Raw genomic sequence first — 14,804 nt, forward strand, 5'->3', positions numbered from 1 at the left:
TCTCCAAAACCTCCTCACTGCTGAAATCATCTCACAATTTTATTTTGATTTCTCTCCGTTTGCCTGTCATGACTTGAAGGAAACCTGTTTTGCAAAATTCACATTTTGTATGTTTTTGTACTTCTACTTTGTCTTAACTGCTTCTAAAAACAACCCAAGCACTTAAAAAAAAAAAGCAATACCCGCCGTTTTTTGGCAATAATTTCATGCGTTTGGTGTCTTGTTTCAAAAACCTCCAGATTACTGAGTCGCAATGCTTTGTTACCTAGCAACCCAAGCTGAGCTCCAGAACATTTGGTCAGCAGGTTTTTCTGCAGGACGCAGTTTACAATGGCTGAAATCACTTGCTGCATTCTTTTTGGCTGTGCAGGAGGCTCCACTAATGCTTTTCAAAGATGTAGTATTGCATAATTACGCGTCTGTTTGCAGCCATTTTCACATTAACTTCGGGGCGTGGCCAGCAGCAGATTATTTGTATTTAAAGAGACAAGACGCTCAAAACAGGCAGAACTGAGGAGACTGAAATGATTTTTGTGCAGAAAATGTCATGAAAATGTTTTGTTTAGGCCATAGATCCATCCTAACTTGTTCAAGGTCACATTTAGAGCCCTCAGTCTGAACAACAATAACTTAACAATTTTTACAACCCACTAAAAATTATTTCTGATTAATCTGTTCATGTTTTTCATCAAATTGTGCTTCTTATTTTGCTCCTTTTTCCTAAACAGTTTAAATGTCCTTATATGAATAAATGTCATGAGGACGAGTTGAAAAGGGATGAAACTTTCCTACATTAGGAAATTATTTGTTCTTAGTATTATTTAAATAAGACTAAACCAAATAATGTTTTATTAGATTATTTTAAAGAAAAACATAATTATTTTATATTTAACTAATTATACATAATAATAATAAGAATAAGAATATATAATTAGTCAATGACTGTCTTTTATTACTGAAGTTAAACAGTTGCAAGAAAAAAACTCAGAAATTTTAATATTAATGTTAATTTCTATAGGAAAAACTTTCAAAGTTCAAAAAGTTGCAAATTTTGGCTTTTCTAGTTTATTCTAACCAATTTTTTTACTTTTAAAGTTCAATAATTTAATTTGTTTTTCCTACAGAATTTTTGAAATTTATCTTTAATTTCTTATTTAATTTTTCACACAAGTTTTAAACTTTTGGACCTCCAGAATTTTTATTTAATTTTTTTTTCTAGTGTATTTCTGAGAATAATCTCCAAATTTTAGATTTTTTTGTAAAACTAATTTTCAACTTTCGGACCTCAAGTTTTTATGATTTTTTTTTCTCTAGAAAATTTCTGAGATAATCTTTAAATTTCAGATTTTTTTTAAATGCAAATTCTCAAAATTTGGACTTTAAAAATTTTTCTGATATTTTTTTCTTGAAAATTTATGAGAATAATCTCAAAATTTCTGAGTTTTTGGTGGAAATTTGCTCCTTTTTCCCAGCTACTGCGCTGTTGTAGAAAACACCTGAGGAAAAACGTCGTTATATTCTTTTTTTTAAAGGTTTTATTGGCTCTAGTGGCCTTTATTTGATAGTTAATTGACAAGAAAGTGGGAAAATGAGAGAAGGGGAAGACATGTGGCAAAGGTCGCCAGGTCGGGATTCGAACCTGCGACAGCCACGTCGAGGACTAAGGCCTCCAAATGTGGGTTGTGCTTAACCCGTCCGCCACCACAGCACCCCACGTTGTTATATTCTTAGTGGAAATGCCAGAACTCTGCTCCCGTCGCTCATCGGGTCGCAGCTCGATATTTTTCTGCTTTTATTCAGTTCGTGCTCGCTCGTGTTTTTGTCTCCATATTCGTGTTTGCTTTCTGACATTTCTTCACGTTTCTTCGTTCGTCTTCCCACAGAGTTTATTTTTAGAAACCCACCAGGACGTTTTTGTTTTGTTGTTTCTTTATTTTCGCCTTCATCATTCCAAACGGTTCAGGAACCTTTCCAACTGAATCTTGTGACATTTATAAAAACCAGGCTGACATAAGGAGATGAAGTCGTGGCAGGAAGCTGGAGTTGATCTTTGTTTTGATGCTGCAGCGGCATGATAAGGTTTCCCTCCTGCTGCTTTGGTGACTCCTAGTTAGCGAGGAAACTGAAGAGTAAAAACTAAAACAGGCCACCCAGTTTCACCCAGCTGTCAAACTGGGAGTCAAACATGTCAGCTGAAAGCCGATGAGGGAAAATTGAAACGGAAAGACTGTCAGGTTCCCTCAGATATCTCAGGCTCACTGTGGGAAGAGGAACGCTGCAGAGTAACAAACCTTCCTCCTGTTTCGGCTCCTTTCTCTCCTGCTGCGCCTCGACGTTTTGTCTCCTTTCATTTGATCGTCTCACTAATTCCGACTTTCTAATAGACGACTTTCATCCTGTGGCCTGGTCCGACGATGTGGACGTTTACTTCGAAACGCCGGCGGACGACAAGGAGCACGGCCGCTTCCAGAAAGCCAAGGAGCAGCTGGAGGTCCGGCACCGGAACCGCATGGAGCGGGTGAGCGACCAGAATCTGCTCCTCTTTATTTTCCTGTTAGATAGCAGGAGTTTAACGATTGATGGTAATGCAGGCGATGCAGTGTGGAACCTTATAGAAACGTTACTCTGCAAATCGTATATTACCAAATAAAACAGCTCTGCTCGGTTCTCCTCTCATCAGTCGCTTAATTTAAACTGAATCTCTGAACCGTTTGAATAGAAAACTTTGGTTTCTGAATTTAAAATCTTTCTGAATTGAATCGTGACCCTACAAACCGGAATCCAATCGATTTGTATCTCTGGCAGCCGGACGTTGAAACGATGTGGAAACGACTGAGAACCAAACACTCTGATCTCATTAAAACGGCTTTTTTCTCCTAATTTTAAAATGTATTTCTGGTAAAATTGCATCTTTATTCTGCTAATATTATGATTATTCTTGTAGTTAAACAAATTCTCGTTACATAATAATCCATCGTACAAATTGCAGAAGGGATTTTTGAAAATATTTTCAGTTATATGTAATTTCTTTTTTTAGAAAAGAAAGCGAGGAAAATAAAAATCGTATTTATTTTTAAAAATCTGACATTTTATTTTTAAGTTGTACCGCCCAGAACAACAGTTTTTATTTTCATAAATCTGTTTATTGCTTTGCAACTCACATCCAGGTCTGTCGCAATCATTCAGTTAATCGCATGATTAACTAAAACAAAATCTATAATTTACATCTACATCATTTTTTGTTTCTCTTTTTTGGCCTTAAACTGGATGATAAAAGTTTTCAGCCTGATTCTTTGGTCTCAACTACCTCCTTTGTTTTCTCCACAATTCATTTTATTTGTTTTTGTAGTTTGGATATTTAAAATATCTTCCAGTTTTAGCGTTAAAAGTTAACTGAAATATGAAGTTTATTGATCTGTGAGAACGTGTTCTTGCTTTATTTATCACTTGAAAATCGTCTCAAATTAATATTATCGTTTATCGCAATATCTTTTGGGACAATTTATCGTTCAGTAAATTTTGTTATCACGACTCAAATTTACCAAACACCAAGAAAAAACAAAAAACATGAACAACATAAACCTTCAAGGTGGGTAGTAACTAGTTATTTACTTCAGCAACTTTTTTGAAAAAAATTATTTTTAGGAGTATTTTTAGTTTTACTTGAGTAAAATGTTTATATTTTTCTACCCACTGAATGAAAACCAAACATGTTTTAACCAAAAACTCACCAGACACAGACACCTGCAGGTTTTATGAAAGTTTTTTATTTAAAGAAACTCATTTGGAAACATTATTTGCCTGATTTTATTTTTTTGTTACTTAAATGAATTATTGTCATTTTGGTCCAAAATTCCCACTTAACTTTGTATTTTTACGTAATTTTAAATATTAAATGGTTGATAATTTTAGGGCTGAAACGATTCCTCGAATGATTCGAGTACCTCGATTACTAAAATTCCTCGAGGAAAATTTACCTGCCTCGAAGCTTCGTTAATTTATGTTTTATTAGTTAGCGCACCGTGTTCCGGCCGGGACTTCATTTGCGTTGCGCGGAGCTCTCACTTCCGCCTCTGAGTTGTTGACAAAAGCTAAGTCTCAGCGGCATAAAGTCCAATTTTCAAGATTGGCCCGTGGGGATTTTATTGATTGATGATAATGCCCGACCTTAAAATGACTGGGGGAATGCCTGGAGTACGGCAGCATTTCTCCTCCGGGGCTGCTGGTTGAAAGCGAACGGCGGGAAGAGCGCTGAGGTGAGCGGATAGCCTGAACAGGGCGGGCGGCTGAGTAGCTGATGCTTACCGTGTAAATGTAGCTTTACCGACGAACCACACAATAAATTTCATATCCCGGTCTGAAGAAACGGGTGGCGGAGCGCATCGTACATGGCTAGTAGATGAGTTTCTGAGTGTGACCAGTGAAGGTGTCGTAAATATCCCGTATTGCTTCCCCCGTGTTCGTCCCCCGGTCTAACGGTTCGTCAGTCCGCTGGTCTATTTCCTCCCCTCCACCCATCTTACGTTCTTCATTCGCCCTCTCCTCCCACTCCAGGCGGCATTTCCCGTATTTTCAAACCCAAAGCGTGACAGGTTAGGTGGCAAGGTGAGTTTAATTAATCTATTAAACTCACTGAAGATGAATACATAAACTAAAAGCTGGATTGTAGACATTTTTATAAGCATATTTGTGAGCCTGCCTCTTTGTTATTAAATTCAATATAATTTCAGATTTTTCTATAACTTTTCTTCTGGTTAACTTAGAAAGTGAGCTATTATTGTTACAGGTTAGTTTTCTAAACTACAAAAAAAGCAACTGTTAGGGATGCTCAAATATGAAAAATTGGACTGATATTGATATCTGATAGTAACACCGGTATTATGCCAGATTTACCAATATTTCATTTTATATATTTTTTTTTATCCGATTACTCGATTAATCGTAAGAATAATCGATAGATTACTCGATTACTAAAATATTCGTTTACAACAGCCCTAGATAATTTGATCAGTTACTTTTACCAAATATTTTTTTACTCTTATTTTAGTAATTTTTTGGACGGATACTTTTTACTTGAGTAACGTTGAAGTTGCTCCTGCCTGAGTTGAGTTTTTGGCTCTGGGTAAATTACTTTGACACATTGTGATTTAAGCCGGTTTATATCAGGGCTTTATGTTGAGATTTGGTCCGATAGTTTGCTACATCCTGGCGTTTTTGTTCCGTTTACCTGGAGAAAAGGTAAATCGTTGTCCTGTTCGTCTCTTGCAGGTAAGGAAAGAGTGGGAAGAGGCGGATCGGCAGGCCAGGAACATTCCCCGTGCGGAGAGACAGACTCTGGTCCAGGTAAGCCCTGATCTGCGTCTCTCTGTTTGGGTGACACTCAACAGGTCTGTAATTATCTTTTTCTCCAGCTGCTCTATCTTTACTCGTCTGAGTCTAAATTAGGACTTAAACGAGCCTCCCTGGAGGCTGGAGGACTGAAACTAAGACCTAGATTTTTATTTTCTCGCGCCGCTCTGTGTCGTAATCTGAGTGTTTTGTTTCCAGCACTTCCAGGCGATGGTGGAGTCTCTGGAGGAGGAGGCAGCCAGCGAGAAGCAGCAGCTGGTGGAGACTCACCTGGCCCGGGTGGAGGCCATGCTGAACGACCGCCGCCGCGTCGCCCTGGAGAACTACCTGGCCGCACTGCAGGCCGACCCCCCCAGGGTCAGCGCAGACCCACTAATTACCACCATTAAACACAAACCACGAGTTTTAAGGCTACGTTTATGACAGTAAAAGTCAAATATTTCAGAGTAAAGGTCATAAAAATATTAATCAAAAATATGAATTTTGAGTTTTAAAGTCATATTTACAAGAGTAAAAGTCATAATTTCTTTTTATAAAGTCATATTTATGAGACTAAATATAACTTCAACTTTCCAGGGTTATGATTAAGAGATTATAAATTGATTGGAGTAAACCTGCTTGAAGAAAGTGACTCTATCTTTAAAACACTACATGACTTTTTGTTGGGCTTTTTTTATTTTTCTTTATGGCAGTAATGGACTTCCATATATATCTGAGTGAGAGTTTGTGGATTGTTTCTAAGATTTGCGGCCGGTTTTGGTATTTGGTGCCGGCCTTCAGCTCATCTTCCTGTTCCTTAGCGTGACCCGGTTTAGGGTTCAGGAAGTGGGAACCCGGTTCTGATGGCGTTGGGCCGCCGCTCTGTGTCTGTTTCAGCCCCACCGCATCATGCAGGCGCTGAAGAAGTATGTCCGAGCCGAGAACAAGGACCGGCAGCACACCGTGCGCCACTACCAGCACGTCCTGGCGGTGGACCCAGAGAAGGCCGCGCAGATGAAGTCTCAGGTCGGTGTCTCCATCCTGCCAGCCGTCGCTAACGGCAACGCCAAAAGCCTCAGGGTTCATCAGAAGGAGACATTTAGTGTGACGTTGTTGAGATCTCGCTGGAAGGAAGGAAGGAAGGAAGGAAGGAAGGAAGGAAGGAAGGAAGGAAGGAAGGAAGGGAGGGAGGGAGGGAGGGAGGGAGGGAGGAAGGAATTTAACCCTAGCTGGTCTCCATCCATCCACTTTTTCATTTAATTTTAATCCTCAAACTGTTTTGTAGTCGTAACTAAAATCTGTCCTGTTCGATCTGGAAGTGTCTGCCGAGTCAATCTTCCTCCCGCCGCCCCTCCTCTTCCTCCTCTTCTCCCTCCTCTTCCTCCTCTTCTCCCTCCTCCTTCTCTTCCCCCTTCTCTTTCCCTTCTTCCCCTCCTCTTCCTCCCCCCTCCTCCTCTTCCTCCTGTTCCTCAGACAGAGCAGGGATAATGATGTCTCATCCTGCTCCTCTGCCCTGTTTGTAAGTGTGTGGGCGGCAGAGAGAGCAGAGTGTTTCATTCACTCCAGCCTGAGCTGCAGATTAACACGCTGCAGCACGCCGGCGCCGGACCCTGACCCGCTGGCGCTGAGATCGGGTCGGACTCTCTGGGTTCAGGTCTCTGAGTCACACAGTCACAGGGAAGATTGGCATAAAAGATGCAACAAGTCAGGCTGGCATTTCCTCCTCCAGTTTCAGTTTACTTCTGTCATTATTTGACTCATAATCCAGGATAATCTGTTCTTTATTACACTTAACTTTCCGTTTTTAATAACTTTAAATATCTGAAGTGAGTGCAGCTGCTTAATGCATCAGTTTCTGCTCTGAGATGTGAAATCCCTCACGATGAGGATTGTTTGTCAGGAAGGAGCCGCAGGCGCTGCAGCGCATTGCTAACGGTCCTTTACTGCCCCCTGTTGGTCACTGGAGGTACAGCAGAGGCCTGAGGTTTGATTCCCCCCAGAAATCTGACGCAAATATTCAGATTTCTGACCATTTTGTGGAAAATGAGACGTTGCTGTGAGCTGAAGCAGCTGGATGGAAATGTAGGGGGAGATTGTTTCTTTAAGTTTAATATTTGAGGTCACAAAGTGAAACCAATTCCTCTTCGTTCGGTCAGAGGTCAGAGGTCAGGTATCTGTGTCAGACTTCCTGTTGATTCATCCGTTCCAGAGGAATCCTGAAGGCTCCAAAAAACAATTTAAATTTTACTTTATTTCCCCTTAGTGGTCACCATGGTTACAATAAGTTACCAGCTTGTCCATCCATCCAATTTATCTGTCCGTCCATCCATCCATCCTTCCTTCCTTCCTTCCTTCCTTCCTTCTCCTAAATGGCCTAGTTAAAGCAGGAGAATGTTTCAGAGTTCTGAGCAATCAACAGGCGACGTTTAACTGCTACAATAAATGAAAACATTTTTTCTTTCCATCAATGCAAAGAAGGTTTGATGGTGACAATCAAGCCATTTTTCAGGATGATGATGATGATGATGACGACATGTCATCATCATCATCATCATCATCAGGCAAAGAAAGTTCAGATTTTTATTCAGGAAAATCAAATCAACTCAGGAAATGGAGCAAAAATAAATGTTTTTATTTGGTTTCTTTCTCCATAATTTCCTATTTTTCTTCAATTTCATTTAGCTAAGATGTAATTAATCACAAAACCAACTGAAATGAACAAAAAAATTAAACAAATGTATGTTAATTTTGAATTCTGACTGAATGTCCTCCAAGAGTAGTTGGTGGGTATTTTTTTATTTTATTTTGATGAGCAGCCTTTTAAACACTACAAATACACCAAAGCTTAAGATTGTTACACTTGAAATAAGACAAACTAACTTAAAAGTAACTTTAGGGAAGAGATAGCAGCTTGTTTTAAGTCAATAATTCCTTTATATTCTTGAAAAGGTTTTGGTTTCACTGCCAGATTTTTTCACTTGTAACATAGAAAAAATGTTTTGTTAAAAGTGAAATTATTCGCCAGTGGAAATAGTATTTTTTCATCAATATTTAGGAATTGTTTGCTTGAAACAAGCATCTAAATGTTGTTGAAAAGTTTCTTGTAAGTTAACTTTGTCCTATTTTAAATAAAAGATATTTGCACTAGAAACTCGACCAAAAAAACATGTTTTTGCAGTGAATGCCTGATTTAGATACATTAATGGAAACCTCTTTACCTGGTTTTATATTTTGATTTGATTTAAGATGAATGTCCGTGTGAATTAAATGATCAAACATGTCCAGAGTGACTCTAAACGCCTCGTTTTCCTGCCTTCCTGCTGTCAGGTGATGACTCACCTGCGGGTGATCGAGGAGAGGATGAACCAGAGTCTGTCTCTGCTCTACAAAGTTCCCTACGTGGCCGAGGAGCTGCAGGATGAAATCGGTGAGTCACGGGAGAATGAAGTGAAATGGAAAGATAAATCCAGCACATTTTGTTTTTCTGCGCCTTTTATTTCTGTCTAAAGACTCTCGAGAAATGAAAAACAAACACCAGCAGGTCGGTTTAAATGTCTGACTGCAACCCAGTTCTTCAGACACACGTCGTCTTATCTTCAGCTGCTGGTGAAAATTTTAACAAAAGTCCCTCTCTTTGGGTTTTTAAGACCAATCCCTGTTTTCACGCTTAGCTAGTTATCCCAGTTTCGGGATTTGAAAATGTTCTTCTGTTTTCTCTGCTTGGCTTGAAAAGAAACGTGGTGTGAAGCTGAAGCATAAATTAAAGTTGAGTTGCTGTAATGACAGAACTGGGTCGCAGCTTTCACTGCGCCGCGTTCGTCTGAGATCTGCAGAGCAGAGTTATGAGAAAACCGGCTTTCAGAGAAATGCTAATTGGTGGTTAGCAGAAACAGAACCTGTTGCTGTTCTTAGAAAATGAGAAAGCAGGAAGAGGCGACGCTCTGCCTGGTTTATAAATGCTTACCAGAAAACCACAAATCGTATCAAGTATTTTTGGTCTAGTTTCTGGTGTAAACATCTTAGTACACTTAGAAATGACAAAACTAACTTAAAAGTAACTTTTCAACAAGATATAGGAGCTTGTTTTAAGACAATCATATTTTTAAAAAGTACTTGTTCCACTGGCAGATTATTTAAACTATAACATGACATGTTTCTCATGCTACACGTGACATAATCTGTGGAAACCAGAACTTTTTCATTAATAAGAAATGATTTACTTAAAACAAGCTACTATATATTGTTGAAAAGTTACATGTAACCAGTGGCTGGAAGAGTTCACAACAATCGTAATCAAGTAAGAGTAATCCGACTAAAACATATTTTTACTCAAGTAAAAGTAAAAAGTACTCAACCAAGAAATTACTTGAGTAAGAGTAAAAAATGTTAAGTTTACTCAAGCACTGAATAACTGATCAGAACATCGGAGTCAATCAGAAATATGAAGCTGAGTGAAAATTCTGGTACTTTAAAGACTAAAATGAAAAAACAAAAACTAATTCCTAATCAATATTTTCAACAAAAAACTTATGAAACTAACACTGTTGGTCTGTCTCACATGTTTTTAGTGAGAAAGACCAACCAAACAGAACAAACATGTTTGTTCTTTATTCAGTGAAGATACGAACAGTGGAAACCCAGAAATTTTACTCAAGTACTTACAGTGTTTTTGCCAACAGTTAATCAAATAAATGTAACAAGTTGCGACTCAGCTGTGCTTGTAAGTTAGCTTTGTCTTATTTCAAGTGTACTAACATGTTTGCACTAGAAACTAGACCAGGTGAGATTTTGTGTTTTTGCAGTGTGACTGATGTTTTGTGATTTTCTTTCTTGCTCTGCAGACGACCTGCTCCAGGAGCAGAAGGCCGACATGGACCAGTTCCTGTCCTCCATCTCTGAATCGCAGCCTGACGTCACCGTGTCGTCGGAGGAGAGTGTGGAGGTTCCCGTCTCCGAGGGCAAACCGTACCGACCCATCCAGGTCACGTCTCTGGGAGCGCGCTCAGAGCCGGAAGGTACGGTACAACACCACACACACTGAGCAAAACCTTTAAAGGTGGCCTGTTGCTTTAAATTCAAATCAGCTGCTGCTGGCCATGCCCCCCAACGCGACATTTACACACACACGTGAAAATGGCTGCGAACGGATGCATAAATATACAACTGTACATCTTTGAAAAGCATTAGTAGAGCCTCCTGCACAACCAAAAAGAATCCAGCAAGTGGTTTCTGAACGGTAAGTCAACAACAAAACACTTGTCTTTTCTAGCAGCCATTGTACAGAGCAGATATCGTTTTATAATGTTGAGAGTGTTGTCTCTCCCGTTGGGGTGGCAGCATCAGAGCCAGGGAGCAAAGAAAGCTCAACATCCTGATAAAGAAGGCTGGAACTGTTCTGGGGCGACTGCGGAAACACTGGAATGACGCAAAGAAGGATTTTACATAACATCAAGAAAATAATCAACAATCCTGAGCATCAGCTTCATGAGACTTTCATAGAAAAACAGCATCTCTGATCAGAGGCTTCTTCAAATTCCCTGTAATACAGACTGCTACAGGAGGTCTTTTCTGTCAACAACTATCACCATTTACAATAACCCTGAAGAATTTTTTATAAATATCAGAGTAACACTTTCTAGTCATTGTTTTCTTTCCTGAGTTTTACAACAGTTGGAAGCCCGACCATAAAACGCTTCCAACTGTCGTAAAACTCAGGATTGACAACAGTGACTTGAAATTGTGTAACGTAAGTTAAAACGTTTAATTTCCGTTTTGGACCAGTAAACTAATTTGGAATTTGAAAATCAGTTGACCAAATATTCTGGAGCTCAGCTTTGGTTGCTAGGTGACGGGCGGCGTTCCGCTGAGGTTGCTAGGTAACGGCCTGGGCTTTGCTGGGGTTACTAGGTGATGGGCAGTTCCTGCTGATTTGTGACGTTACATTTTGAAGGTTTTTGAAAGTCTCATTTTCCAGACACCAAAAAACATAAAATTGTTGCCAAAACCAATGAAACTAACATTGTTGGTTTCAACTATTTTTGTTTTGTTGTTAGTGATTTGGTTGTTTTCAGAAGCAGCAGAAACCCAAATGGAAGTATGAAAATGTGAATTTTGCATAATAGATCCCATTTATCAGAACTCCACTGTTCAGATTAAACTGAGCTGCAGCCAATCGTTTCGGGGGGGAAACGAACGTCAAACTGGTGCCAAACAAAAGACTGAATCCTTAAAGAGAAGTAGAAATGATGGATGGAATATTTCCAGGAAGATGGGAGGCAAATTACAGTGAAATCCCAGAGGAACGTTTTGAGACCCGAGCCAGCGGCCCGAGGGCTCAGCAAGGCGCGCCAACTCCGATTCTGGTTCTGATTCTCCCGTTTCTGCTCAGTCAGTTAACAGAGCTTGATAATCCTGCCGTTTCTCTTCTCACCTCAGTTTTCTCTCTTCTCTCCGTCCCGTTTTCTGATCTTCTGTTTTTCTGTTGCTCATTTCTAACGTCAAGGCGACCTATCAGACTCCCCACGTGCCTTCAAGAAAGGTGGGTGCCTCTGTTGCGTCTTGTTTTCCTCCCGCCCGACTAAAACCATCCCCATTGTTTTCCTTTGCTTTTCCTCTCCTTTCCACCCTTTCTTACTGACCACCCTGATTTCGTTGCTTTTTTTGTTTGTTTTTTGTTCTTTTTTCTTCATCATATTTGGATTATCACCTCATGCTTTGTAAAAAAAGCTGGTAGTTTTTACTCGGCAGTCTTTTGGCTCTCACCAGAATTATGGGTATTTTTCTCACCAGCCGTCTAGTTTCCAATAGGAGCTGTGAAATGTAGCGTATACGCTGCAAAACCCCTAAATCTTACCAAGTATTTTGTTTAGTTTTTAGTGCAAACGTCCGAGAACACTTTAAATAAGGCTAAACCAGCTTACAAGTAAGTTTTTAGCAAGATATAGTAGCTTGTTTTAAGTCAGTAATTCTTTAATATAATAGAAAATCTTAGTCCAACTGGCAGATTATTTCACTTATATCAAGATGAGCTTTTTATATAAATTATTGACTTAAAACAAGCTGCTACATCTTGCTGAAATGTTACTTGTAAGTTTTATTTTACTTTAAGTGTACTAATATATTTGCACTAAAACTAGACTTGGTAAGATTATGGTTTTTGCAATATGAAACTACAAAAACACATAATCTTAAGTATTTTTTTAAATCTAATTTTATTGTAAATATCTTGGTACACTTAAAGTAAAACAAAACTTACTAGTAACCTTTCAGCAGAAAATATGAGTTTAAGTCAAAAATCCCTTAATATTTATTAAAGTTTTAGTTCTGTTGGCAGATTATTTAACTTATTAAATGGGAAAATGTCTTGTTATAAGTAAAATAATCTACCAGTGAAACTAGAACTTTTTCAAATCAATATTAATGAATTATTGATGAAAAACAAGCTCCTATATCTTACGGAAAAGTTACTTGTAAGTTGTTTTTTTCTTATTTTAAATGTACTTGGATATTTGCACTATAAAACTAGACTAAAAATACTGGATTAAATTTTGTGTTTTTGCAGTGTACCTCTCTGAACTCTGCGTTCACCCAAAAATAAACTAATAAATTTCTCCTACAAGTCCAGAGATTACGACGTGTGCAGAGGTTTTAAACCGCCCCTACCGTCTTTATGCTGTAATCCTGAAACTTTAAGAGATTATAAGAACGTCCGGCTGCCTGGAAGGAAAACATTTTTTTATCACAGCTTGAGTCTGTGATCAGTGCAATCTCCATGTCTCTAATGTCTCAAACTAAGAAGAAAAAGTTCTCCACTTAGGTTGACAGTGGGATCTTTTACCATTTCTCCTACTGATTACCTTTTATTTGTGATGTGAAAGCGGCCATTTTTGGACTTTCGGCACAGTTTGCATCCCAGACAGGAAAGAGCGTAACGGACTCCTGACTGTAGATGGAAAACTTTTCTGTCAATGCAGTTTTGAATTTTTAAATCTCGCACTAATTTCTAAATATAAGTACATTATGACAACTGTTTGCTGTTTTTATTTTAAACGTTCATCCAGCCCAAAAGTTTTCGCCGATGGAAACACAAAAAAGTGATGAAAACTCCAAAACACACAAACACAAAAAACAAATGCAACCAAAAACGCAGCAAATGTATCTACATCAACATCGATATCAGCTGATATTATTAATTTTTTAAACGTATCGGTCCGATAAATAAATTTAGGAAGATATGAACAACCGGTATTTGTTTTAATCTTGTTGCCTTTTGCTTCTGTTCATTTTTTAAGTGTCAGAACAGTAGAGAAATATTTATGATATAATGTACATGATATTAGTAAATATCAGTTATTTGTCATGACATTAATATCAGATGTCGATATCAACCCAAATTTTTGTTTTGCTGCATCTCTAGCAAAAACCTACAATCAACAAAATTAACACTAAACAGAAGACCTCCAGACCACTAGGGGGAGTCTATAGTAGGTCGAGTTACCTCTGTAAATATGCTGCTGTTCCATAATGTTGTGAAAGACTGCGTGTTTGAAAGACATGAACTATAACGCATCTTTTATTTCTTCCGTCCCGATAATCATGACATCCCATCGTTACTGAGGTTCTTGTCCTGTACGAGTTATTGGTCGACTCCCCCTTGTGGTCTGGAGGACTTACATTTTTGCTTCTATTTCCCGGGGTTGCAAAATTTTCCATTTGCAGCATTTGTTGCATTTATTTTCTTTCATGTTTTGGGATTTGCATCATTCGTGCGTTGGCACCTTTTGACCCCTGTATGTTTCACATTTTCCCGTGTTACAAGCTCAAAAATCTATATGTTTGATTGGCCAGGGCTCAGTAGTGAATATTTATGGATAAGAAGGGGTAAAAAAGATAATCTTTAACTTTTTATTCAGATTAAAATCTTAAGGTCTGGCATTATTTATATTTTGTGCCAATAAATCTTTTGCTACAGTTGCAGCCATGAGTCAGTTTCCCTTTCCAATATAACTCAGTCTGGTTGTAGGGACAGCAAAAGTGGACATCAGTTTTTATGTCTCACCACAGTTCTCAATTGTATTTACTCTAGACTTTGACTGGGCTGTTGTGACACATCTGTTGTAGCTCTGCCTGGTTGTTTATGGTTGCTGGTTGATTGTATTTAACTTCATCCATGAGGACGAGTCTCACCATGCGGTCGGTGTGCCGGGGGACCTGCAGTGTTCCTGTGTTTTTATTCTGATTTTAAATCTTACATCACTGGACTTTTGCTAATTTGATTACTTTTGATGCAAATTTAAACTTTTTATTCTTTTTAAAACTGAACAGTTAGAGAGGTGTGATTACTCCCAGATACAGTTTTACCATTAAGCTTTTGTCAACATTCCTATGGAGTGTGAAAAGTGTCAAATTACAATAAATAAAAAACTTAAATTAGAAACTCAATTTCTAATTGAATAAAAAACATGAATAATTATATC

General features: G+C 38.5%; 1 protein-coding gene and 1 long non-coding RNA gene across 5 annotated transcripts in view; one reads left to right on the forward strand and one right to left on the reverse strand.

The window, feature by feature from the left end:
• The window catches only part of aplp2 (amyloid beta (A4) precursor-like protein 2), a 79,380-nt gene that overhangs the window by 56,523 nt on the left and 8,053 nt on the right, over positions 1–14,804 (forward strand). For 2 of the 4 annotated variants that reach the window (XM_007552329.2, XM_007552327.2), the window contains exons 7-13: positions 2,385–2,518; positions 5,269–5,343; positions 5,548–5,706; positions 6,226–6,354; positions 8,656–8,755; positions 10,170–10,343; positions 11,831–11,866. In XM_007552329.2, coding sequence (XP_007552391.1) covers positions 2,385–2,518; positions 5,269–5,343; positions 5,548–5,706; positions 6,226–6,354; positions 8,656–8,755; positions 10,170–10,343; positions 11,831–11,866 — 807 coding nt within the window. The remainder of the gene's footprint in view (positions 1–2,384; positions 2,519–5,268; positions 5,344–5,547; positions 5,707–6,225; positions 6,355–8,655; positions 8,756–10,169; positions 10,344–11,830; positions 11,867–14,804) is intronic. The other 2 variants (XM_007552330.2, XM_007552328.2) reach the window with 1 other exon arrangement.
• Positions 1,782–2,378, reverse strand: LOC107836292 (uncharacterized). The gene is made up of 2 exons (XR_001662167.1): positions 2,186–2,378; positions 1,782–2,106 (listed from the first exon to the last, which is right to left on the reverse strand). It is a non-coding gene; the product is annotated as an uncharacterized LOC107836292 (long non-coding RNA).

The sequence above is a fragment of the Poecilia formosa genome, unplaced genomic scaffold, assembly GCF_000485575.1.
Source record: "Poecilia formosa unplaced genomic scaffold, Poecilia_formosa-5.1.2 Scaffold48, whole genome shotgun sequence".
NCBI classification, from domain to species: domain Eukaryota; kingdom Metazoa; phylum Chordata; class Actinopteri; order Cyprinodontiformes; family Poeciliidae; genus Poecilia; species Poecilia formosa.